This window comes from Cherax quadricarinatus, unplaced genomic scaffold (genome assembly GCF_038502225.1).
Source record: "Cherax quadricarinatus isolate ZL_2023a unplaced genomic scaffold, ASM3850222v1 Contig15, whole genome shotgun sequence".
NCBI classification, from domain to species: Eukaryota; Metazoa; Arthropoda; class Malacostraca; order Decapoda; family Parastacidae; genus Cherax; species Cherax quadricarinatus.
In genome coordinates, this window is record NW_027195041.1 from 482,405 (window position 1) to 510,000 (window position 27,596).

General features: G+C 48.7%; 1 protein-coding gene across 3 annotated transcripts in view; it reads right to left on the reverse strand.

The window, feature by feature from the left end:
* Positions 1 to 27,596, reverse strand: part of LOC128704570 (uncharacterized) — a 382,531-nt gene that overhangs the window by 234,389 nt on the left and 120,546 nt on the right. Inside the window, exons 1-2 of one of the 3 annotated variants that reach the window (XM_070079764.1) lie at positions 24,956 to 25,028; positions 12,605 to 13,456 (exon numbers count right to left, since the gene is read on the reverse strand). The exons of 1 other annotated variant lie outside the window; for it this stretch is intronic. In XM_070079764.1, coding sequence (XP_069935865.1) covers positions 12,605 to 12,721 — 117 coding nt within the window. In that variant the 5' untranslated portion in view covers positions 12,722 to 13,456; positions 24,956 to 25,028. Of the gene's footprint in view, positions 1 to 12,604; positions 13,457 to 24,945; positions 25,029 to 27,596 lie in introns of those variants that run through there. One more of the 3 variants, XM_070079765.1, reaches the window with a different exon arrangement.

Sequence of the window (27,596 nt, forward strand, 5' to 3'; positions counted from 1 at the left end):
GAATGGTGACGATCAGAAGGAATTTGAGGTAATCAGTCCCTTAGCCTGGAGTCGATATAATCAGTCCATCACGACTGATAAACATAACATAAAGAAGGAACACTATAGGAGGCCTACTGGCCCATGTGAGGCAGGTCCAAGTTACCTACCGCCTTAAGCCACTGACCCAACCTAGTCAGGTCAAGTCACATTCACTTAAGGAAGGAGCACAGCATCTGACCTAGTAGCACCAGCTAGTCAGGTCCAACTCACACCCACTCATGTATTTATCCAACCTATTTTTAAAACTACACAAAGTCTTAGCTTCTATGACGGTACTCGGGAGTTTGTTCCACTCATCCACTACTAGGTAGACTGTTCCACTCATCCACTACTAGGTAGACTGTTCCACTCATCCATTACTAGGTAGACTGTTCCACTCATCCACTGCTACGTACCCTGTTCCACTCATCCACTGCTACGTAGACTGTTCCACTCATCCACTGTTACGTAGACTGTTCCACTCATCCACTGTTACGTAGACTGTTCCACTCATCCACTGCTACGTAGACTGTTCCACTCATCCACTGTTACGTAGACTGTTCCACTCATCCACTGCTACGTAGACTGTTCCACTCATCCACTACTAGGCAGACTGTTCCACTCATCCACTTCTACGTAGACTGTTCCACTCATCCACTGCTACGTAGACTGTTCCACTCATCCACTGCTACGTAGACTGTTCCACTCATCCACTTCTATGTAGACTGTTCCACTCATCCACTTCTACGTAGACTGTTCCATTCATCCACTTCTACGTAGACTGTTCCACTCATCCACTTCTACGTAGACTGTTCCACTCATCCACTGCTACGTAGACTGTTCCACTCATCCACTGCTACGTAGACTGTTCCACTCATCCACTGCTACGTAGACTGTTCCACTCATCCACTGCTACGTAGACTGTTCCACTCATCCACTGCTACGTAGACTGTTCCACTCATCCACTGCTACGTAGACTGTTCCACTCATCCACTTCTATGTAGACTGTTCCACTCATCCACTTCTACGTAGACTGTTCCATTCATCCACTTCTACGTAGACTGTTCCACTCATCCACTTCTACGTAGACTGTTCCACTCATCCACTGCTACGTAGACTGTTCCACTCATCCACTGCTACGTAGACTGTTCCACTCATCCACTGTTACGTAGACTGTTCCACTCATCCACTGCTACGTAGACTGTTCCACTCATCCACTTCTACGTAGACTGTTCCATTCATCCACTTCTACGTAGACTGTTCCACTCATCCACTTCTACGTAGACTGTTCCACTCATCCACTTCTACGTAGACTGTTCCACTCATCCACTGCTACGTAGACTGTTCCACTCATCCACTGCTACGTAGACTGTTCCACTCATCCACTGCTACGTAGACTGTTCCACTCATCCACTGCTACGTAGACTGTTCCACTCATCCACTACTAGGTAGACTGTTCCACTCATCCACTACTAGGTAGACTGTTCCACTCATCCACTACTAGGTAGACTGTTCCACTCATCCACTACTAGGTAGACTGTTCCACTCATCCACTACTAGGTAGACTGTTCCACTCATCCACTACTAGGTAGACTGTTCCACTCATCCACTACTAGGTAGACTGTTCCACTCATCCGCTACTAGGTAGACTGTTCCACTCATCCACTACTAGGTAGACTGTTCCACTCATCCACTACTAGGTAGACTGTTCCACTCATCCACTACTAGGTAGACTGTTCCACTCATCCACTACTAGGTAGACTGTTCCACTCATCCACTACTAGGTAGACTGTTCCACTCATCCACTACTAGGTAGACTGTTCCACTCATCCACTACTAGGTAGACTGTTCCACTCATCCACTACTAGGTAGACTGTTCCACTCATCCACTACTAGGTAGACTGTTCCACTCATCCACTACTAGGTAGACTGTTCCATTCATCCACTACTAGGCAGACTGTTCCACTCATCCACTACTAGGTAGACTGTTCCATTCATCCACTACTAGGCAGACTGTTCCACTCATCCGCTACTAGGTAGACTGTTCCACTCATCCACTTCTAGGTAGACTGTTCCACTCATCCGCTACTAGGTAGACTGTTCCACTCATCCACTTCTAGGTAGACTGTTCCACTCATCCACTTCTAGGTAGACTGTTCCACTCATCCACTTCTAGGTAGACTGTTCCACTCATCCACTTCTAGGTAGACTGTTCCACTCATCCACTACTAGGCAGACTGTTCCACTCATCCGCTACTAGGTAGACTGTTCCACTCATCCACTTCTAGGTAGACTGTTCCACTCATCCGCTACTAGGTAGACTGTTCCACTCATCCACTGCTACGTAGACTGTTCCATTCATCCACTACTAGGCAGACTGTTCCACTCATCCGCTACTAGGTAGACTGTTCCACTCATCCACTACTAGGTAGACTGTTCCACTCATCCACTGCTACGTAGACTGTTCCACTCATCCACTTCTAGGTAGACTGTTCCACTCATCCGCTACTAGGTAGACTGTTCCACTCATCCACTGCTACGTAGACTGTTCCACTCATCCACTGCTACGTAGACCGTTCCACTCATCCACTTCTAGGCAGACTGTTCCACTCATCCACTTCTAGGTAGACTGTTCCACTCATCCACTACTAGGTAGACTGTTCCACTCATCCACTACTAGGTAGACTGTTCCATTCATCCACTACTAGGCAGACTATTCCACTCATCCACTACTAGGTAGACTGTTCCACTCATCCACTACTAGGTAGACTATTCCACTCATCCACTACTAGGTAGACTGTTCCACTCATCCACTACTAGGTAGACTGTTCCACTCATCCACTACTAGGTAGACTATTCCACTCATCCACTACTAGGTAGACTATTCCACTCATCCACTACTAGGTAGACTGTTCCACTCATCCACTACTAGGTAGACTATTCCACTCATCCACTACTACGTAGACTGTTCCACTCATCCACTACTAGGTAGACTGTTCCACTCATCCGCTACTAGGTAGACTGTTCCACTCATCCACTGCTACGTAGACTGTTCCATTCATCCACTACTAGGCAGACTGTTCCACTCATCCGCTACTAGGTAGACTGTTCCACTCATCCACTACTAGGTAGACTGTTCCACTCATCCACTGCTACGTAGACTGTTCCACTCATCCACTTCTAGGTAGACTGTTCCACTCATCCGCTACTAGGTAGACTGTTCCACTCATCCACTGCTACGTAGACTGTTCCACTCATCCACTGCTACGTAGACCGTTCCACTCATCCACTTCTAGGCAGACTGTTCCACTCATCCACTTCTAGGTAGACTGTTCCACTCATCCACTACTAGGTAGACTGTTCCACTCATCCACTACTAGGTAGACTGTTCCATTCATCCACTACTAGGCAGACTATTCCACTCATCCACTACTAGGTAGACTGTTCCACTCATCCACTACTAGGTAGACTATTCCACTCATCCACTACTAGGTAGACTGTTCCACTCATCCACTACTAGGTAGACTGTTCCACTCATCCACTACTAGGTAGACTATTCCACTCATCCACTACTAGGTAGACTATTCCACTCATCCACTACTAGGTAGACTGTTCCACTCATCCACTACTAGGTAGACTATTCCACTCATCCACTACTACGTAGACTGTTCCACTCATCCACTACTAGGTAGACTGTTCCACTCATCCACTACTAGGTAGACTATTCCACTCATCCACTACTAGGTAGACTGTTCCACTCATCCACTACTAGGTAGACTGTTCCACTCATCCACTACTAGGTAGACTATTCCACTCATCCACAACTCTATTACCAAACCAGTACTTTCCTATATCCTTTCTGAATCTGAATTTTTCCAACTTAAAACCATTGCTGCGAGTCCTGTCTAGGCTAGATATTTTCAGCACACTATTTACATCCCCTTTATTTATTCCTGTCTTCCATTTATACACCTCAATCATATCCCCCCTAATTCTACGTCTTTCTAGAGAGTGCAGGTTCAGGGCTTCAGTCTATCCTCAAAGATTGATAGACTGATTATATCAACTGTCACACATGTGTCTAAGATTACCTTCACAATCTCACCTTCCCTGACCTTACTCTCACCTTTGGTTTTATTACGTAGCAATGGTTCACAGCAGCAATAACAGGAACAACAGTGACAAGAATAAACCATGTCACGGACGGGGATAGAACCCGCGATCAGAGAGTCATACACCATACCACGGACCGCGGGTTATAACCCCACCCATGGTATGGTTTACGGCTTTCTGACCGCGGGTTCCATCCCCGCCCGTGGTATGGTTTGTTTGCAATCGTGTCATTACGATTTCGTGAGTCATGTTGACAAGAACAACAGTGTCGAGTTGACTAAGATAACAGAGCCAGGTGAAGCATGATAACAGAGCCAGGTCGAACATGATAACAGAACCAGGTCAAACATGATAACAGAGCCAGGTCGAACATGATAACAGAGCCAGGTCGAACATGATAACAGAGCCAGGTCGAACATGATAACAGAGCCAGGTCAAACATGATAACAGAACCATGAGACTACAACTGCCTGAGACACACCATCTTCTCCTGTGTTAACACACCATCTTCTCCTGTGTTAACACACCATCTTCTCCTGTGTTAACACACCATCTTCTGTGTTAACACACCATCTGTGTTAACACACCATCTTCTCCTGTGTTAACACACCATCTTCTGTGTTAACACACCATCTTCTGTGTTAACACACCATCTTCTCCTGTGTTAACACACCATCTTCTCCTGTGTTAACACACCATCTTCTCCTGTGTTAACACACCATCTTCTCCTGTGTTAACACACCATCTTCTCCTGTGTTAACACACCATCTTCTCCTGTGTTAACACACCATCTTTTCCTGTGTTAACACACCATCTTCTCCTGTGTTAACACACCATCTTTTCCTGTGTTAACATACCATCTTCTCCTGTGTTAACACCATTTTCTCCTGTGTTAACACACCATCTTCTGTGTTAACATACCATCTTCTCCTGTGTTAAAACACCATCTTCTCCTGTGTTAACACACCATCTTCTCCTGTGTTAACACACCATCTTCTCCTGTGTTAACCATCTTCTCCTGTGTTAACACACCATCTTCTCCTGTGTTAACACACCATCTTCTCCTGTGTTAACACACCATCTTCTCCTGTGCTAACACACCTTCTCCTGTGTTAACACACCATCTTCTCCTGTGTTAACACACCATCTTCTCCTGTGTTAACCATCTTCTCCTGTGTTAACCATCTTCTCCTGTGTTAACACACCATCTTCTCCTGTGTTAAAGACATGACTGAAGTGTATAACTGGCCTAGCATGGGCCAGTAGGCCTACTGCAGTCTTCCTCCACTCTTCTTAAGGACAGTTTAGCCTCTCCTCAGCACCTAACTAAGCATAGTTAAACTCTCCTCAGCACCTAACTAAACATAGTTAAACTCTCCTCAGCACCTAACTAAACATAGTTAAACTCTCCTCAGCACCTAACTAAGCACAGCTAAACTCTCATAAGTACATAAGAATGGAGGAACACTGCAGAAGGCATACTGGCCCATACAAGGCAGGTCCTTATCAAAACTACCACTCTCCTCAGCACATAACTAAGCATAGTTAAACTCTCCTCAGCACCTAACTAAGCATAGTTAAACTCTCCTCAGCACCTAACTAAGAACAATTAAACTCTCCTCAGCACCTAACTAAGAACAATTAAACTCTCCTCAGCACCTAACTAAGCATAGTTAAACTCTCCTCAGCACCTAACTAAGAACAATTAAACTCTCCTCAGCACCTAACTAAGCACAATTAAACTCTCCTCAGCACCTAACTAAGCACAATTAAACTCTCCTCAGCACCTAACTAAGCACAATTAAACTCTCCTCAGCACCTAACTAAGCACAATTAAACTCTCCTCAGCACCTAACTAAGCACAATTAAACTCTCCTCAGCACATAACTAAGCATAGTTAAACTCTCCTCAGCACCTAACTAAGAACAATTAAACTCTCCTCAGCACCTAACTAAACATAGTTAAACTAACACACTTGTACAACACTCGGTTATCTTAACTGGTGAAAGGTTTCTAGCCTTCATACCTACTCTTCAAGCTGTGTATAGATTCTGCCTGTACGTTATGTACGTATATACGTACCGTGTAGAAAAACGTACATTTCGCCTCTTTAAAACACTGATACGTACAGACGCATGCGCAGTTGTGCGCATCTCTAAATAACGAAAAAAATGAAACAAAAACTGGGTAGAGTGACGGGTTTCTAAATTAAGAACAGTGGCTTGTGTGGGTTGCTGCAGTGGCTTGTGTGTGTTGCTGCAGTGGCTTGTGTGTGTTAGTTGCTGCAGTGGCTTGTGTGTGTTGCTGCAGTGGCTTGTGTGTGTTAGTTGCTGCAGTGGCTTGTGTGTGTTGCTGCAGTGGCTTGTGTGGGTTGCTGCAGTGGCTTGTGTGTGTGTTGCTGCAGTGGCTTGTGTGTTAGTTGCTGCAGTGTCTTGTGTGTTAGTTGCTGCAGTGGCTTGTGTGTGTTGCTGCAGTGGCTTGTGTGTGTTAGTTGCTGCAGTGGCTTGTGTGTGTTAGTTGCTGCAGTGGCTTGTGTGTGTTGCTGCAGTGGCTTGTGTGTGTTGCTGCACTGGCTTGTGTGTTAGTTGCTGCAGTGGCTTGTGTGTGTTGCTGCAGTGGCTTGTGTGTGTTGCTGCAGTGGCTTGTGTGTGTGTTGCTGCAGTGGCTTGTGTGTGTTGCTGCAGTGGCTTGTGTGTGTTGCTGCAGTGGCTTGTGTGTGTGTTGCTGCAGTGGCTTGTGTGTGTTGCTGCAGTGGCTTGTGTGTGTGTTGCTGCAGTGGCTTGTGTGTGTTAGTTGCTGCAGTGTCTTGTGTGTTAGTTGCTGCAGTGTCTTGTGTGTTAGTTGCTGCAGTGTCTTGTGTGTTAGTTGCTGCAGTGTCTTGTGTGTTAGTTGCTGCAGTGTCTTGTGTGTTAGTTGCTGCAGTGGCTTGTGTGGGTTAGTTGCTGCAGTGTCTTGTGTGTTAGTTGCTGCAGTGGCTTGTGTGGGTTGCTGCAGTGGCTTGTGTGGGTTGCTGCAGTGGCTTGTGTGGGTTGCTGCAGTGGCTTGTGTGTTAGTTGCTGCAGTGGCTTGTGTGTTAGTTGCTGCAGTGGTTTGTGTGTGTTGCTGCAGTGGCTTGTGTGGGTTGCTGCAGTGGCTTGTGTGTGTTAGTTGCTGCAGTGGCTTGTGTGTTAGTTGCTGCAGTGGCTTGTGTGTTAGTTGCTGCAGTGTCTTGTGTGTTAGTTGCTGCAGTGGCTTGTGTGGGTTGCTGCAGTGGCTTGTGTGGGTTGCTGCAGTGGCTTGTGTGGGTTAGTTGCTGCAGTGGCTTGTGTGTGTTAGTTGCTGCAGTGGCTTGTGTGTGTTAGTTGCTGCAGTGGCTTGTGTGGGTTGCTGCAGTGGCTTGTGTGGGTTGCTGCAGTGTCTTGTGTGTGTTGCTGCAGTGGCTTGTGTGTGTTGCTGCAGTGGCTTGTGTGTGTTGCTGCAGTGGCTTGTGTGTGTTGCTGCAGTGGCTTGTGTGGGTTGCTGCAGTGGCTTGTGTGGGTTAGTTGCTGCAGTGGCTTGTGTGTGTTAGTTGCTGCAGTGGCTTGTGTGGGTTGCTGCAGTGGCTTGTGTGGGTTGCTGCAGTGTCTTGTGTGTGTTGCTGCAGTGGCTTGTGTGTGTTGCTGCAGTGGCTTGTGTGTGTTGCTGCAGTGGCTTGTGTGTGTTGCTGCAGTGGCTTGTGTGTGTTGCTGCAGTTGCTTCTGTGTGTTGCTGCAGTGGCTTGTGTGTGTTGCTGCAGTGGCTTGTGTGTGTTGCTGCAGTGGCTTGTGTGTGTTGCTGCAGTGGCTTGTGTGTGTTGCTGCAGTGGCTTGTGTGTGTTGCTGCAGTGGCTTGTGTGTGTTGCTGCAGTGGCTTGTGTGTGTTAGTTGCTGCAGTGGCTTGTGTGTGTTGCTGCAGTGGCTTGTGTGGGTTAGTTGCTGCAGTGGCTTGTGTTAGTTGCTGCAGTGGCTTTGTGTTGCTGCAGTGGCTTGTGTGTGTTGCTGCAGTGGCTTGTGTGTGTTAGTTGCTGCAGTGTCTTGTGTGTGTTGCTGCAGTGGCTTGTGTGGGTTAGTTGCTGCAGTGGCTTGTGTTAGTTGCTGCAGTGGCTTGTGTTAGTTGCTGCAGTGGCTTGTGTGTGTTGCTGCAGTGGCTTGTGTGTGTTGCTGCAGTGGCTTGTGTGTGTTAGTTGCTGCAGTGGCTTGTGTGGGTTAGTTGCTGCAGTGGCTTGTGTGGGTTAGTTGCTGCAGTGGCTTGTGTGTGTTAGTTGCTGCAGTGGCTTGTGTGTGTTAGTTGCTGCAGTGGCTTGTGTGTGTTAGTTGCTGCAGTGGCTTGTGTGGGTTAGTTGCTGCAGTGTCTTGTGTGTTAGTTGCTGCAGTGGCTTGTGTGGGTTAGTTGCTGCAGTGTCTTGTGTGTTAGTTGCTGCAGTGTCTTGTGTGTTAGTTGCTGCAGTGTCTTGTGTGTTAGTTGCTGCAGTGGCTTGTGTGGGTTAGTTGCTGCAGTGTCTTGTGTGTTAGTTGCTGCATTGTCTTGTGTGTGTTAGTTGCTGCAGTGGCTTGTGTGGGTTAGTTGCTGCAGTGTCTTGTGTGTTAGTTGCTGCAGTGGCTTGTGTGTGTTAGTTGCTGCAGTGGCTTGTGTGTGTTAGTTGCTGCAGTGGCTTGTGTGGGTTAGTTGCTGCAGTGGCGTGTGTGGGTTAGTTGCTGCTGTGATTGTGTGTGTTAGTTGCTGCAGTGGCTTGTGTGTGTTAGTTGCTGCAGTGGCTTGTGTGGGTTAGTTGCTGCAGTGGCTTGTGTGTTAGTTGCTGCAGTGGCTTGTGTGTGTTAGTTGCTGCATTGGCTTGTGTGGGTTAGTTGCTGCAGTGGCTTGTGTGTGTTAGTTGCTGCAGTGGCTTGTGTGTGTTAGTTGCTGCAGTGGCTTGTGTGGGTTAGTTGCTGCAGTGGCTTGTGTGTGTTAGTTGCTGCAGTGGCTTGTGTGTGTTAGTTGCTGCAGTGGCTTGTGTGGGTTAGTTGCTGCAGTGGCTTGTGCGTGTTAGTTGCTGCAGTGGCTTGTGTGGGTTAGTTGCTGCAGTGTCTTGTGTGTGTTAGTTGCTGCAGTGGCTTGTGTGTGTTAGTTGCTGCAGTGGCTTGTGTGGGTTAGTTGCTGCAGTGGCTTGTGTGTGTTAGTTGCTGCAGTGGCTTGTGTGTGTTAGTTGCTGCAGTGGCTTGTGTGTGTTAGTTGCTGCAGTGGCTTGTGTGTGTTAGTTGCTGCAGTGGCTTGTGTGTGTTAGTTGCTGCAGTGGCTTGTGTGTGTTAGTTGCTGCAGTGGCTTGTGTGGGTTAGTTGCTGCAGTGGCTTGTGTGTGTTAGTTGCTGCAGTGGCTTGTGTGTTAGTTGCTGCAGTGGCTTGTGTGTGTTAGTTGCTGCAGTGGCTTGTGTGTGTTAGTTGCTGCAGTGGCTTGTGTGTGTTAGTTGCTGCAGTGGCTTGTGTGTGTTAGTTGCTGCAGTGGCTTGTGTGTGTGTTAGTTGCTGCAGTGGCTTGTGTGTGTTAGTTGCTGCAGTGGCTTGTGTGTGTTAGTTGATGCAGTGGCTTGTGTGTGTTAGTTAATGCAGTGGCTTGTGTGGGTTAGTTGCTGCAGTGGCTTGTGTGTGTTAGTTGATGCAGTGGCTTGTGTGGGTTAGTTGCTGCAGTGGCTTGTGTGTGTTAGTTGATGCAGTGGCTTGTGTGGGTTAGTTGCTGCAGTGGCTTGTGTGTTAGTTGCAGCAGTGCCTGATCACTTGCTCCTGTCATAACTGTTCTTGCAGCTGCGTACTGTGTGATTGCAGCAGGGGTCAAGAGCCTAGTGAGTGAACCTGCTGACCTTAAAGTCAATGTCTGTGGCCAGACACAAGAACCTGACAAACTACATCAACTTTCTGTTTGCTGGCCAGAACACCAACCAGCCTCGTACTCTCTGTTGAACACTGTTGCAGTGGTAGAGCAGCTGGCCAGAACACCAACCAGCCTCGTACTCTCTGTTGAACACTGTTGCAGTGGTAGAGCAGCTGGCCAGAACACCAACCAGCCTCGTACTCTCTGTTGAACACTGTTGCAGTGGTAGAGCAGCTGGCCAGAACACCAACCAGCCTCGTACTCTCTGTTGAACACTGTTTGCTGGCCAGAACACCAACCAGCCTCGTACCCTCTGGTGAACACTGTTGCAGTGGTAGAGCAGCTGGCCAGAACACCAACCAGCCTCGTACTCTCTGTTGAACACTGTTTGCTGGCCAGAACGCCAACCAGCCTCGTACTCTCTGTTGAACACTGTTGCAGTGGTAGAGCAGCTGGCTAGAACACCAACCAGCCTCGTACTCTCTGTTGAACACTGTTTGCTGGCCAGAACGCCAACCAGCCTCGTACTCTCTGTTGAACACTGTTGCAGTGGTAGTGCAGCTGGCCAGAACACCAACCAGGTTCGTACTCTCTGTTGAACACTGTTTGCTGGCCAGAACACCAACCAGCCTCGTACTCTCTGTTGAACACTGTTGCAGTGGTAGAGCAGCTGGCTAGAACACCAACCAGCCTCGTACTCTCTGTTGAACACTGTTTGCTGGCCAGAACGCCAACCAGCCTCGTACTCTCTGTTGAACACTGTTGCAGTGGTAGTGCAGCTGCCCAGACACCAACCAGGTTCGTACTCTCTGGTGAACACTGTTGCAGTGGTAGAGCAGTGGTTGAGCACCTGTAGAGCAGTGTTTGAACACTTGTAGAGCAGTGGTTGAGCTCTCATAGAGAACTGATAGAGCACTGGTAGGTGGTCATAGGGTACACAATACACTAGCCACTACCATCCTCAGCATGGTCACAGGGTACACAATACACTAGCCACTACCATCCTCAGCATGGTCATAGGGTACACAATACACTAGCCACTACCATCCTCAGCATGGTCATAGGGTACACAATACACTAGCCACTACCATCCTCAGCATGGTCACAGGGTACACAATACACTAGCCACTACCATCCTCAGCATGGTCATAGGGTACACAATACACTAGCCACTACCATCCTCAGCATGGTCATAGGGTACACAATACACTAGCCACTACCATCCTCAGCATGGTCATAGGGTACACAATACACTAGCCACTACCATCCTCAGGATGGTCATAGGGTACACAATACACTAGCCACTACCATCCTCAGCATGGTCATAGGGTGTACAATACACTAGCTGGTTCGCCAGTACAATGTACGTCAACTAGCACTACCTGAGAACATCTCTACATTACTCAAGACAGTCACATCAACACTATCCTCATCTACCATCAACATTACCAGAGTTCATATAGTTTATACTAGCCATGAGGATGTTGATAAATGGTTCAGAGAACCAAGTTGATCAACTAGACACATGTGCAGTAATTATGTTTATTGTGGGAACGTTTCGCCACACACTGGCTTCATCAGTCCTATACAAAGAAGAATGGTGATGATCAGAAAGAGTTGGTGGTAATCAGTCCCTCAACCTGGAGTTGACTCCAGGCTGAGGGACTGAGTACCTCACACCATTCTTCTTTGTACAGGACTGATGAAACCACTGTATGGCGAACCGTTTCCTCAATAAAGACACCCAAGTGCTGTACATGTCTAATTTATCAGCCATGAGGATGTAGACGTGTCCACCAAGTCTTGTAGTAGTGATGTTGTACAGGCGAGATGACTAGGGATTTGTTCATGCGTGTACATGAACACGAATTAGATGACCTGGACATGCCTAGCATGGGCCAGTAGGCCTTCTGCAGTGCTCATTCTTTCTTATAAGAACATTAACAGAAAGCGGGACAGGAGGATCGAACCGTGGCCCTGGGGGTGGTAGAGTCAAGGACCCCAATGTTAGTAAGTCACTCTGACTTTCTTGGGGTTATATGAGGTAATTTACACATATATTACTATCAGTGAGCCACGAGAAACAGGCGGGTATATAAAGAGAATGATCACAGTCAGCAGGGCTCGATCCCACTACAGGGAGACTGGCAAGGTTCCTAACACTACCACTCGGCCACAAATGCCCTATAAGCTGGGCAGCCTGGTTCACAAGTCATGTTTCTTCCCAGCCCGGGCACAACAGTGAGCCACAAGTATGGATTCAAGGTATTTCAATCTCCTCCTGTATGTTCTAACTTCACAAGCATCATGGAGAAATTTGGGAACCTTGCCAGCTTCCCTGTATTGGGATCGACCCCTGCTGACTGCAATCTTTCTCTACAGGTTACTATTTACAATAATTGTACTTATGTGTACCTGTACAAAAATATACCTAGTGGTTTAGCGCTGAGTTACGAGGTTTTTAATAGGAAAAAAAACAAGCTCCTGGGCCGTGAGAAAGGTTCAGAAGAATCACAGATACTGCCACTGACACTGCTCTTAGTCTATCCTCATAGGAAAGATTTCTGGAAAGCTTTTTAACCAGCAAATTACAATGTACAAGCTACAAGATGACTGGGATAGGTAGTACTTACGTAGTGTGTGACGTAGGTGTTCCTGGGGGAGCGGTAGATGGCCTCCGTCATGTTAGCAAAGTCCAGACTGGTGTAGGAAGCAGCCACCAGCACTGAACGAGACTTTTTGCGACCCATTTTAACGCAGTTCAACACCACAGTGACACTCAACACACACTCAACTGGGAGACTATGTCTCTCTGATCTTACTGAACTGCACTTCACGTCTTAAGACTTTCCTGGTCTTTTTCAACTGTACTCCAAGTCTGGACTCTTTCCTAGCCTTGTCGAACTGTACTTCAAGTCTGAACACTCTCCTAGTTTTCTTGAACCTCTTACTAAACACACCACTGTTGATACTAACTGTTCACGTATTTACTTGTTATTATCTTAGTTCTTCAAGTATACCTGTTCAGTTATCTTAGTTCTTTAAGTATACCTGTTCAGTTATCTTAGTTCTTTAAGTATACCTGTTCAGTTATCTTAGTTCTTCAAGTATACCTGCTCAGTTATCTTAGTTCTTCAAGTATACCTGTTCAGTTATCTTAGTTCTTCAAGTATACCTGTTCAGTTATCTTAGTTCTTCAAGTATACCTGTTCAGTTATCTTAGTTCTTCAAGTATACCTGTTCAGTTATCTTAGTTCTTCAAGTATACCTGTTCAGTTATCTTAGTTCTTCAAGTATACCTGTTCAGTTATCTTAGTTCTTCAAGTATACCTGTTCAGTTATCTTAGTTCTTCAAGTATACCTGTTCAGTTATCTTAGTTCTTCAAGTATACCTGTTCAGTTATCTTAGTTCTTCAAGTATACCTGTTCAGTTATCTTAGTTCTTCAAGTATACCTGTTCAGTTATCTTAGTTCTTTAAGTATACCTGTTAAAGTGTGTTAGTTGAATTATTTCTTAACAATTATCATAAACCTGTAAGACAGTTCCATCCAACTCTCATTAACACATCACAATTAACACTTCTAAGTTAATATTAACTATGCAGCTGCCTGCAACGTTAATTTAACTCTGTTAACATTAACAAACAACAACTTAACACTATAAGTAACACTTTATCACGATAATTATCACCTCAAACACACACACACACACACACACACACACACACACACACACATACACACACACACACACACACACACACACACACACACACTTATCAACTTGTCTGTATTGTATACTAGTACTGTAGTGATTTTAACCTAACCTAGGCTACCCTAACCTAGGCTACCCTAACCTAAACTTGGCTACCCTAACCTAAACTAGGCTACCCTAACCTAGGCTACTCTAACCTAAACTAGGCTACCCTAACCTAAACTAGGCTACCCTAACCTAACCTAGGCTACCCTAACCTAGGCTACCCTAACCTAAACTAGGCTACCCTAACCTAAACTAGGCTACCCTAACCTAGGCTACCCTAACCTAAACTAGGCTACCCTAACCTAAACTAGGCTACCCTAACCTAACCTAGGCTACCCTAACCTAAACTAGGTTACCCTAACCTAGGCTACCCTAACCTAACCTAGGCTACCCTAACCTAACCTAGGCTACCCTAACCTAACCAAGGCTACCCTAACCTAACCAAAGCAACCCTAACCTAAACTAGGCTACCCTAACCTAGGCTACCCTAACCTAACCTAGGCTACCCTAACCTAACCTAGGCTACCCTAACCTAACCAAAGCTACCCTAACCTAAACTAGGCTACCCTAAACTAGGCTACCCTAACCTAACCTACGCTACCCTAACTTAACCTAGGCTACCCTAACCTAACCAAAGCTACCCTAACCTAAACTAGGCTACCCTAAACTAGGCTACCCTAACCTAACCAAAGCTACCCTAACCTAAACTAGGCTACCCTAACCTAACCTAGGCTACCCTAACTTAACCAAAGCTACCCTAACCTAAACTAGGCTACCCTAACCTAACCTAGGCTACCCTAACCTAACCAAAGCTACCCTAACCTAAACTAGGCTACCCTAAACTAGGCTACCCTAAACTAGGCTACCCTAACCTAGGCTACCCTAGCCTAATCAAGGCTAAAATAACCTAACCTAGTCTAGCCTAAAGTATCATGACCTAGCTTTATTAAGTGTAAAGGTGTGTTAAGAAAGGTATTTAACTAGTGGTTACTAAAAGGAGAGACAGAGCAGGTGGTGAGTGACGCAAATATACCAACAAAAAGAGAAGCATCAAGGTCAACACCAACACTGTTATCACTCGGGTTAATGCAGCCAGAATATCAGCCAGCAGCTATTTATACCACAAGACCCAGCAATCCATAGCAGTCTGGCAGCAGCAGTGACGTGCGTGTAGATTTGTACGTTGTGGGGGATTAGTCATGTCAAGAACTCTTCTGTAGGTCGGTTGTTGACTTTGCAAGAGGGTCCCGCCCACTTGTGTTGGTGTCTTCTACTGCTGCACCTCTCCTCTCACTCCAGTCTATTAGTTTCAACCATTTGGACGAATCAATGCTGTGGGACCGAACACCTTTCAAGGCACAGACCACCATCTATCAAGGCTATGGTAGTGACCACCATCTATCAAGACTATGGTAGTGACCACCATCTATCAAGACTATGGTACTGGCCACCATCTATCAAGACTATGGTACTAGCCACCATCTATCAAGACTATGGTACTGGCCACCATCTATCAAGACTATGGTACTAGCCACCATCTATCAAGACTATGGTACTAGCCACCATCTATCAAGACTATGGTACTGGCCACCATCTATCAAGACTATGGTACTGGCCACCATCTATCAAGACTATGGTACTGGCCATCATCTATCAAGACTATGGTACTGGCCATCATCTATCAAGACTATGGTACTGGCCATCATCTATCAAGACTATGGTACTGGCCACCATCTATCAAGACTATGGTACTAGCCACCATCTATCAAGACTATGGTACTGGCCACCATCTATCAAGACTATGGTACTGGCCACCATCTATCAAGACTATGGTACTGGCCATCATCTATCAAGACTATGGTACTGGCCATCATCTATCAAGACTATGGTACTGACCACCATCTATCAAGACTATGGTACTGGCCACCATCTATCAAGACTATGGTACTGGCCACCATCTATCAAGACTATGGTACTGGCCACCATCTATCAAGACTATGGTACTGGCCATCATCTATCAAGACTATGGTACTGGCCATCATCTATCAAGACTATGGTACTGGCCACCATCTATCAACACTATGGTACTGACCACCATCTATCAACACTATGGTACTGACCACCATCTATCAAGACTATGGTACTGGCCACCATCTATCAAGACTATGGTACTGGCCACCATCTATCAACACTATGGTACTGACCACCATCTATCAAGACTATGGTACTGGCCACCATCTATCAAGACTAAGACACAGGCACCTTCTATCACGACTGACCACCTAAGGGACTGTAGACTTCTTCCACAGTCTACACACAGCATAAGTCACCAGTGCACTAGACTGCAGACACAGTTACGTACACGTACACGTACACGTACACGTACACGTACAGCACGAGGCCAGCCAAGTAAGCTAAGATCTGCACATCTGTTCTTTATAATCCTTACAACACCAGTGAGGTTCTCAGAAACACTTCTCGTAGAACACTGGCAGTGTTGTGCTCAACACAGCAGTGTTCTGACGTGGTTAAACACTTCCCAGAACCCACCACCACCATGCTGGTGGGTTCTGGCAAGTGGAATGTGGGTTACACTTGTAACAACCCACCACCACCATGCTGGTGGGTTCTGGCAAGTGGAATGTGGGTTACACTTGTAACAACCCACCACCACCATGCTGGTGGGTTCTGGCAAGTGGAATGTGGGTTAAACTTGTAACAACCCACCACCATGATGGTGGTGGGTTACACTTGCAACAACCCACCACCATGATGCTGGTGGGTTACACTTGTAACAGCCCACCACCACCATGCTGGTGGGTTCTGGCAAGTGGAATGTGAGTTACACTTGCAACAACCCACCACCATGATGCTGGTGGGTTACACTTGTAACAGCCCACCACCACCATGCTGGTGGGTTCTGGCAAGTGGAATGTGGGTTAAACTTGTAACAGCCCACCACCACCATGCTGGTGGGTTCTGGCAAGTGGAATGTGGGTTAAACTTGTAACAACCCACCACCATGATGGTGGTGGGTTACACTTGCAACAACCCACCACCATGATGCTGGTGGGTTACACTTGTAACAGCCCACCACCACCATGCTGGTGGGTTCTGGCAAGTGGAATGTGAGTTACACTTGCAACAACCCACCACCATGATGCTGGTGGGTTACACTTGCAACAACCCACCACCATGATGCTGGTGGGTTACACTTGCAACAACCCACCACCATGATGCTGGTGGGTTCTGGGAAGTGATATGTGGGTTACACTTGCAACAACCCACAACCATGATGCTGGTGGGTTACACTTGTAACAACCCACCACCACCATGCTGGTGGGTTCTGGCAAGTGGAATGTGGGTTACACTTGCAACAACCCACCACCATGATGCTGGTGGGTTACACTTGCAACAACCCACCACCACCATGCTGGTGGGTTCTGGCAAGTGGAATGTGGGTTACACTTGTAACAACCCACCACCACCATGCTGGTGGGTTCTGGCAAGTGGAATGTGGGTTACACTTGCAACAACCCACCACCACCATGCTGGTGGGTTCTGGCAAGTGGAATGTGGGTTAAACTTGTAACAGCCCACCACCACCATGCTGGTGGGTTCTGGCAAGTGGAATGTGGGTTACACTTGTAACAACCCACCACCACCATGCTGGTGGGTTCTGGCAAGTGGAATGTGGGTTACACTTGTAACAGCCCACCACCACCATGCTGGTGGGTTCTGGCAAGTGGTGGGTTACACTTGTAACAGCCCACCACCATGATGCTGGTGGGTTCTGGCAAGTGGAATGTGGGTTAAACTTGTAACAGCCCACCACCATGATGCTGGTGGGTTCTGGCAAGTGGAATGTGGGTTACACTTGTAACAGCCCACCACCACCATGCTGGTGGGTTCTGGCAAGTGGAATGTGGGTTAAACTTGTAACAGCCCACCACCATGATGCTGGTGGGTTCTGGCAAGTGGAATGTGGGTTACACTTGTAACAGCCCACCACCACCATGCTGGTGGGTTCTGGCAAGTGGAATGTGGGTTACACTTGCAACAACCCACCACCATGATGCTGGTGGGTTACACTTGCAACAGCCCACCACCATGATGCTGGTGGGTTCTGGCAAGTGGAATGTGGGTTACACTTGCAATAACCCACCACCATGACGCTGGTGGGTTACACTTGCAACAACCCACCACCATGACGCTGGTGGGTTACACTTGCAACAACCCACCACCATGACGCTGGTGGGTTACACTTGCAACAACCCACCACCATGATGCTGGTGGGTTACACTTGCAACAACCCACCACCATGATGCTGGTGGGTTACACTTGCAACAACCCACCACCATGATGCTGGTGGGTTACACTTGCAACAACCCACCACCATGATGCTGGTGGGTTACACTTGCAACAACCCACCACCATGATGCTGGTGGGTTACACTTGCAACAACCCACCACCATGACGCTGGTGGGTTGCAACAACCCACCACCATGACGCTGGTGGGTTACACTTGCAACAACCCACCACCATGACGCTGGTGGGTTACACTTGCAACAACCCACCACCATGACGCTGGTGGGTTACACTTGCAACAACCCACCACCATGACGCTGGTGGGTTGCAACAACCCACCACCATGACGCTGGTGGGTTACACTTGCAACAACCCACCACCATGACGCTGGTGGGTTACACTTGCAACAACCCACCACCATGACGCTGGTGGGTTACACTTGCAACAACCCACCACCATGATGCTGGTGGGTTACACTTGCAACAACCCACCACCATGACGCTGGTGGGTTGCAACAACCCACCACCATGACGCTGGTGGGTTGCAACAACCCACCACCATGACGCTGGTGGGTTACACTTGCAACAACCCACCACCATGACGCTGGTGGGTTACACTTGCAACAACCCACCACCATGACGCTGGTGGGTTACACTTGCAACAACCCACCACCATGACGGTTGTGGGTTACACTTGCAACAACCCACCACCATGACGCTGGTGGGTTGCAACAACCCACCACCATGACGCTGGTGGGTTACACTTGCAACAACCCACCACCATGACGCTGGTGGGTTACACTTGCAACAACCCACCACCATGACGCTGGTGGGTTACACTTGCAACAACCCACCACCATGACGCTGGTGGGGTACACTTGCAACAACCCACCACCATGACGCTGGTGGGTTACACTTGCAACAACCCACCACCATGACGCTGGTGGGTTACACTTGCAACAACCCACCACCATGACGCTGGTGGGTTACACTTGCAACAACCCACCACCATGACGCTGGTGGGTTACACTTGCAACAACCCACCACCATGACGCTGGTGGGTTACACTTGCAACAACCCACCACCATGACGCTGGTGGGTTGCAACAACCCACCACCATGACGCTGGTGGGTTACACTTGCAACAACCCACCACCATGACGCTGGTGGGTTACACTTGCAACAACCCACCACCATGACGCTGGTGGGTTACACTTGCAACAACCCACCACCATGACGCTGGTGGGTTACACTTGCAACAACCCACCACCATGACGCTGGTGGGTTGCAACAACCCACCACCATGACGCTGGTGGGTTGCAACAACCCACCACCATGACGCTGGTGGGTTACACTTGCAACAACCCACCACCATGATGCTGGTGGGTTACACTTGCAACAACCCACCACCATGACGCTTGTGGGTTGCAACAACCTACCACCATGACGCTGGTGGGTTGCAACAACCCACCACCATGACGCTGGTGGGTTACACTTGCAACAACCCACCACCATGACGCTTGTGGGTTGCAACAACCCACCACCATGACGCTTGTGGGTTGCAACAACCCACCACCATGACGCTGGTGGGTTGCAACAACCCACCACCATGACGCTGGTGGGTTGCAACAACCCACCACCATGACGCTTGTGGGTTGCAACAACCCACCACCATGACGCTGGTGGGTTGCAACAACCCACCACCATTATATCTCACTTAACAATTTCCAGGAATATTCTGACAGATTTGAAATCTTTCAAGGACCTTGACGGTGACACGTCACTGTGACAGTGAATAATTGACGGTGACACGTCACTGTGACAGTGAATAATTGACGGTGACACGTCACTGTGACAGTGAATAATTGACGGTGACACGTCACTGTGACAGTGAATAATTGACGGTGACACGTCACTGTGACAGTGAATAATTGACGGTAACACGTCACTGTGACAGTGAATAATTGACGGTGACACGTCACTGTGACAGTGAATAATTGACGGTAACACGTCACTGTGACAGTGAATAATTGACGGTGACACGTCACTGTGACAGTGAATAATTGACGGTGACACGTCACTGTGACAGTGAATAACTGACGGTAACACGTCACTGTGACAGTGAATAATTGACGGTAACACGTCACTGTGACAGTGAATAATTGACGGTGACACGTCACTGTGACAGTGAATAATTGACGGTGACACGTCACTGTGACAGTGAATAATTGACGGTGACACGTCACTGTGACAGTGAATAATTGACGGTGACACGTCACTGTGACAGTGAATAATTGACGGTAATAAAGCCAGGACAACGAGGATAGACTGAGGGCACTGTCCATCCTACAAGGATAGACTGAGGGCACTGCCTATCCTACAAGGATAGACTGAGGACACTATCCTACAAGGATAGACTGAGGGCACTGTCTATCCTACAAGGATAGACTGAGGGCACTGTCTATCCTACAAGGATAGACTGAGGGCACTGTATCCTACAAGGATAGACTGAGGGCACTGTCTATCCTACAAGGATAGACTGAGGGCACTGTATCCTACAAGGATAGACTGAGGGCACTGCCTATCCTACAAGGATAGACTGAGGGCACTGCCTATCCTACAAGGATAGACTGAGGGCACTGTCTATCCTACAAGGATAGACTGAGGGCACTGTCTATCCTACAAGGATAGACTGAGGGCACTGTCTATTCTACAAGGATATACTGAGGGCACTGTATCCTACAAGGATAGACTGAGGGCACTGCCTATCCTACAAGGATAGACTGAGGGCACTATCTATCCTACAAGGATAGACTGAGGGCACTATCTATCCTACAAGGATAGACTGAGGGCACTGTCTATCCTACAAGGATAGACTGAGGGCACTGTCTATCCTACAAGGATAGACTGAGGGCACTGTCTATCCTACAAGGATAGACTGAGGGCACTGTATCCTACAAGGATAGACTGAGGGCACTATCCTACAAGGATAGACTGAGGGCACTGTATCCTACAAGGATAGACTGAGGGCACTGTCTATCCTAAAAGGATAGACTGAGGGCACTGTCTATCCTACAAGGATAGACTGAGGGCACTGTCTATCCTACAAGGATAGACTGAGGGCACTGTATCCTACAAGGATAGACTGAGGGCACTATCCTACAAGGATAGACTGAGGGCACTGTATCCTACAAGGATAGACTGAGGGCACTGTCTATCCTAAAAGGATAGACTGAGGGCACTGTCTATCCTACAAGGATAGACTGAGGGCACTATCTATCCTACAAGGATAGACTGAGGGCACTATCTATCCTACGAGGATAGACTGAGGGCACTGTCTATCCTACAAGGATAGACTGAGGGCACTGTCTATCCTACAAGGATAGACTGAGGGCACTATCTATCCTACGAGGATAGACTGAGGGCACTATCTATCCTACGAGGATAGACTGAGGGCACTATCTATCCTACGAGGATAGACTGAGGGCACTGTCTATCCTACAAGGATAAACTGATGGCACTATCTATCCTACAAGGATAGACTGAGGGCACTATCTATCCTACGAGGATAGACTGAGGGCACTATCTATCCTACAAGGATAGACTGAGGGCGCTGTCTATCCTACAATGATAGACTGAGGGCACTATCTATCCTACAAGGATAGACTGAGGGCACTATCTATCCTACGAGGATAGACTGAGGGCACTGTCTATCCTACAAGGATAGACTGAGGGCACTGTCTATCAAACAAGGATAGACTGAGGGCACTGTCTATCAAACAAGGATAGACTGAGGGCACTGTCTATCAAACAAGGATAGACTGAGGGCACTATCTATCCTACGAGGATAGACTGAGGGCACTGTCTATCCTACAAGGATAGACTGAGGGCACTATCTATCCTACAAGGATAGACTGAGGGCACTATCCTATGAGGATAGACTGAGAGCACTATCTATCCTACGAGGATAGACTGAGGGCACTCTCCTACAAGGATAGACTGAGGGCACTATCTATCCTACAAGGATAGACTGAGGGCGCTGTCTATCCTACAATGATAGACTGAGGGCACTGTCTATCCTACGAGGATAGACTGAGGGCACTATCTATCTTACAAGGATAGACTGAGGGCACTATCTATCCTACAAGGATAGACTGAGGGCACTGTCTATCCTACGAGGATAGACTTGTGCTACAAGGTCGGTTGCCGTGTTCCTCCCTTAAGTCAATGTGACCTGACCTGACTAGGTTGGGTGCATTGGCTTAAGCCGGTAGGAGACTTGGACCTGCCTCGCATGGGCCAGTAGGCCTTCTGCAGTGTTCCTTCGTTCTTATGTTCTTATGTTCTTACAGAACATAAGCAAGAAGGAACACAGCGTGAGGCCTACTGGCCCAAGTTAGGAAGGTCCAACTCGCACCTACTAACCAAAAAATTACTCAGGATAACCCAGGATAACCCAGGATGACCCGGGATAACCCAGGATAACCCAGGATGACCCAAGATAACCCAGGATGACCCAGGATAACCCAGGATGACCCAAGATAACCCAGGATGACCCAGGATAACCCAGGATGACCCAGGATAACCCAGGATGATCTAGGATAACCCAGGATGACCCAGGATGACCCAGGATAACCCAGGATGACCCAGGATAACCCAGGATAACCCAGGGTGACCCGGGATAACCCAGGATGACCCAAGATAACCCAGGATGACCCAGGATAACCCAGGATTGCCCAGGATAACCCAGGATGATCTAGGATAACCCAGGATGACCCAGGATGACCCAGGATAACCAAGGATGACCCAAGATAACCCAGGATGACCCAGGATGACCCAGGATAACCCAGGATGATCTAGGATGACCCAGGATGACCCAGAATAACCCAGGATGACCCAAGATAACCCAGGATGAGCCAGGATAACCCAGGATGACCCAGGATAACCCAGGATGACCCAGGATAACCCAGCATGATCTAGGATAACCCAGGATGACCCAGGATGACCCAGGATAACCCAGGATGACCCAAGATAACCCAGGATAACCCAGGATGACCCAGGATGATCTAGGATAACCCATGATGACCCAGGATGACCCAGGATAACCCAGGATGACCCAGGATAACCCAGGATGACCCAAGATAACCCAGGATAACCCAGGATGACCCAGGATAACCCAGGATGATCTAGGATAACCCAGGATAATCTAGGATAACCCAGAATGACCCAGGATGACCAAAGATAACCCAGGATAACCCAGGATGACCCAGGATAACCCAGGATGACCAAAGATAACCCAGGATGACCCAAGATAACCCAAGATAGCCCAGGATGGCCCAGGATAACCCAGGATGACCCAGGATGACCCAGGATAACCCAGGATGACCGACAATGACCCAGGATGACCCAGGATAACCCAAGATGACCTAGGATAACCCAGGATGATCTAGGATAACCCAGGATGGTCCAGGATGACCCAGGATAACCCAGGATGATCCAGGATAACCCAGGATGACCCAGGATAACCCAGGATGACCCGGGATAACCCAGGATGACCTAGGATAACCCAGGATGACCTAGGACAACCCAGGATGATCGAGGATGACCCACGATAACCCAGGATGACCTAGGACAACCCAGGATGATCGAGGATGACCCCTGATAACCCAGGATGACCCCTGATAACCCAGGATGACCCAGGATAACCCAGAATAACCCAGGATGACCCCTGATAACCCAGAATGACCCAGGATAACCCAGGATGACCCAGGAAACCCAGGATGACCCAGGATAATCCAGGATGACCCCTGATAACCCAGGATGACCCAGGATAACCCAGGATAACCCCTGATAACCCAGGATGACCCAGGATAACCCAGGATGACCCCTGATAACCCAGGATGACCCCTGATAACCCAGGACGACCCAGGATGACCCAGGATAACCCAGGATAACCCAGGATGACCCAGGATGACCCCTGATAACCCAGGACGACCCAGGATAACCCAGGATAACACCAAAGACTATAACTTAGGAACGTGAGGAACTAAAGGGTGTCATAAGAGAGGGAAGATGTTCAATCAATTTACTCCTCGCCTTGGTATCGAACCCGTGTTCCTTCCCTTATAAGCAAGACCTAAATACCTTTACAGTGTTGCCATATCTACCTCGTGAGGGAGGGAGAGACAAGACGTGACAACACTGTTTCTATCACAATGGTTCAGATACTCTAATTGTCTAATATTGGTTCAACTGGCAGCGGCCTTAGTTTACACTCGCAGGGACCGGAGTTCGATTCCCAGACCAGTGGAATGTTGGGTTGCGTTTCCTTGCCCTGTTGTCACTGTTCACCTAGCAGTAAGTAGGTACCTGGGTGTTAGTCTACCAACACCTGTTGTCACTGTTCACCTAGCAGTAAGTAGGTACCTGGGTGTTAGTCTACCAACACCTGTTGTCACTGTTCACCTAGCAGTAAGTAGGTACCTGGGTGTTAGTCTACCAACACCTGTTGTCACTGTTCACCTAGCACTAAGTAGGTACCTGGGTGTTAGTCTACCAACATCTGCTGTCACTGTTCACCTAGCAGTAAGTAGGTACCTGGGTGTTAGTCACCTTACATCTGAACAACAACACGGCACAGTATACACAGTATACTCTCTCCCAGAGTATACTGGTGTATATATATATATATATATATATATATATATATATATATATATATATATATATATATATATATATATATATAAGTCAGAACTGCACTTGAACGTCTGTTGACGTTGTCAGAGCGTCAGCACTCTGTCAGCTATCACCACACACTGTCAGCCACCACCACACGCTATCAGCTACTAACACACACTGTTAGAGCGTCAGCAATGTGTCAGCCACCACCACACGCTGTTAGCTACCAGCACACACTGTTAGAGCGTCAGCACTGTGTCAGCCACCACCACACGCTGTTAGCTACCAGCACACACTGTTAGAGCGTCAGCACTGTGTCAGCCACCACCACACACTGTCAGCCAGGCGACTCACTCGCAACAATCACCCAAATCCTGACGTCAGCCAAGCCGGCTGTGAAGATGTGGACCAGATCAGTGCCGGCCCCAGCAGGCTAGGAGGCGGTTAGCAGGAATATAGCAGGCTAGGAGGAGGCTAGGGGAAAGATAGGAGACTAAAAGGAGGCTAGGAGGAAGGTAGGAGGGTAGAAGCCTGCTAGGAGGCATTAGAAGCAGGCTAGGAGAAAATTAACAGAAGGCTAGGAGGAAGGCAGAAGGGTAGAAGCCTGCTAGGAGGCATTAGAAGTAGGTTAGGAGAAGGGTAGCAGGCTAGGAGGGTAGGAGGCATTAGAAGTAGGTTAGGAGAAGGGTAACAGGCTAGGAGGGTAGGAGGAGGTCAGGAGGAGAATAGAAGGGTCGGGTACCTGGGTCAGAAACCTGGGTCAGAGTCACCTAGAGATTGTTCACCTGTCTTAAAGGTCACCTAACGCTAATCTAAATTGCTGTACCTGCCTCCTGACCCACCTACCTGCTGGCTCACCCACCTGCTGGCTCACCTACCTGCTGGCTCACCTACCTACTGGCTCACCTACCTACTGGCTCACCTATCTGCTGGCTCACCTACCTGCTGGCTCACCTACCTGCTGGCTCACCTACCTGCTGGCTCACCTACCTGCTGGCTCACCTACCTACTGGCTCACCTACCTGCTGGCTCACCTACCTGCTGGCTCACCTACCTACTGGCTCACCTACCTACTGGCTCACCTACCTGCTGGCTCACCTACCTACTGGCTCACCTACCTGCTGGCTCACCTACCTGCTGGCTCACCTACCTGCTAGCTCACATACCTACTGGCTCACCTACCTGCTGGCTCACCTACCTGCTGGCTCACCTACCTGCTGGCTCACCTACCTGCTGGCTCACCTACCTGCTGGCTCACCTACCTGCTGGCTCACCTACCTGCTGGCTCACCTACCTGCTGGCTCACCTACCTGCTGGCTCACCTACCTACTGGCTCACCTACCTGCTGGCTCACCTACCTGCTGGCTCACCTACCTGCTGGCTCACCTACCTGCTGGCTCACCTACCTGCTGGCTCACCTACCTGCTGGCTCACCTACCTGCTGGCTCACCTACCTGCTGGCTCACCTACCTGCTGGCTCACCTACCTAGGTGAGACAAATACATGAGAGGGTGTGAGTTCGACTTCGCTGGCTTAGGCCAGTAAGTGACTTGGACCTAACTAACTTAGGCCAGTAAGTGACTTGGACCTAACTAACTTAGGCCAGTAAGTGACTTGGACCTAACTAACTTAGGCCAGTAAGTGACTTGGACCTAACTAACTTAGGCCAGTAAGTGACTTGGACCTAACTAACTTAGGCCAGTAAGTGACTTGGACCTAACTAACTTAGGCCAGTAGGTGACGTGGACCTGCCTGCCATGGGCCAGTAGGTGACTCGGACCTGACTAGCATGGGCCAGCCTTATGTACAGACACAGATGCATGAACATACACATACAGGCGCATGCACACACAGACACGCACATACACACACAAACACTCATATACACACAAAGACACTCACACACAAAGATACGTACATACGCACACATACACGCAATACACACACACACTCATATACACACAAAGACTCGCACATACACATACACGCACACACACACAAAGATACGCACATACGCACACATACACGCAATACACACACAGACACGCACATACACACAGACCCTCATATACACACAAAAACACTCACATACACTGGCTGTCTTCAAGACCCCTGGCTGCCTTCAAGACCCCTGGCTGCCTTCAAGACCCCTGGCTGTCTTCAAGACCCCTGGCTGCCTTCAAGACCCCTGGCTGTCTTCAAGACCCCTGGCTGTCTTCAAGACCCCTGGCTGCCTTCAAGACCCCTGGCTGTCTTCAAGACCCCTGGCTGCCTTCAAGACCCCTGGCTGCCTTCAAGACCCCTGGCTGCCTTCAAGACCCCTGGCTGCCTTCAAGACCCCTGGCTGCCTTCAAGACCCCTGGCTGCCTTCAAGACCCCTGGCTGCCTTCAAGACCCCTGGCTGCCTTCAAGACCCCTGGCTGCCTTCAAGACCTCTGGCTGCCTTCAAGACCCCTTGCTGCCTTCAAGACCCCTGGCTGCCTTCAAGACCCCTGGCTGCCTTCAAGACCCCTGGCTGCCTTCAAGACCCCTGGCTGCCTTCAAGACCCCTGGCTGCCTTCAAGACCCCTGGCTGCCTTCAAGACCCCTGGTTGTCTTCAAGACCCCTGGCTGCCTTCAAGACCCCTGGTTGTCTTCAAGACCCCTGGCTGCCTTCAAGACCCCTGGCTGCCTTCAAGACCCCTGGTTGTCTTCAAGACCCCTGGCTGCCTTCAAAACCCCTGGCTGCCTTCAAGACCCCTGGCTGCCTTCAAGACCCCTGGCTGCCTTCAAGACCCCTTGCTGCCTTCAAGACCCCTGGCTGCCTTCAAGACCCCTGGCTGCCTTCAAGACCCCTGGCTGCCTTCAAGACCCCTGGCTGCCTTCAAGACCCCTGGCT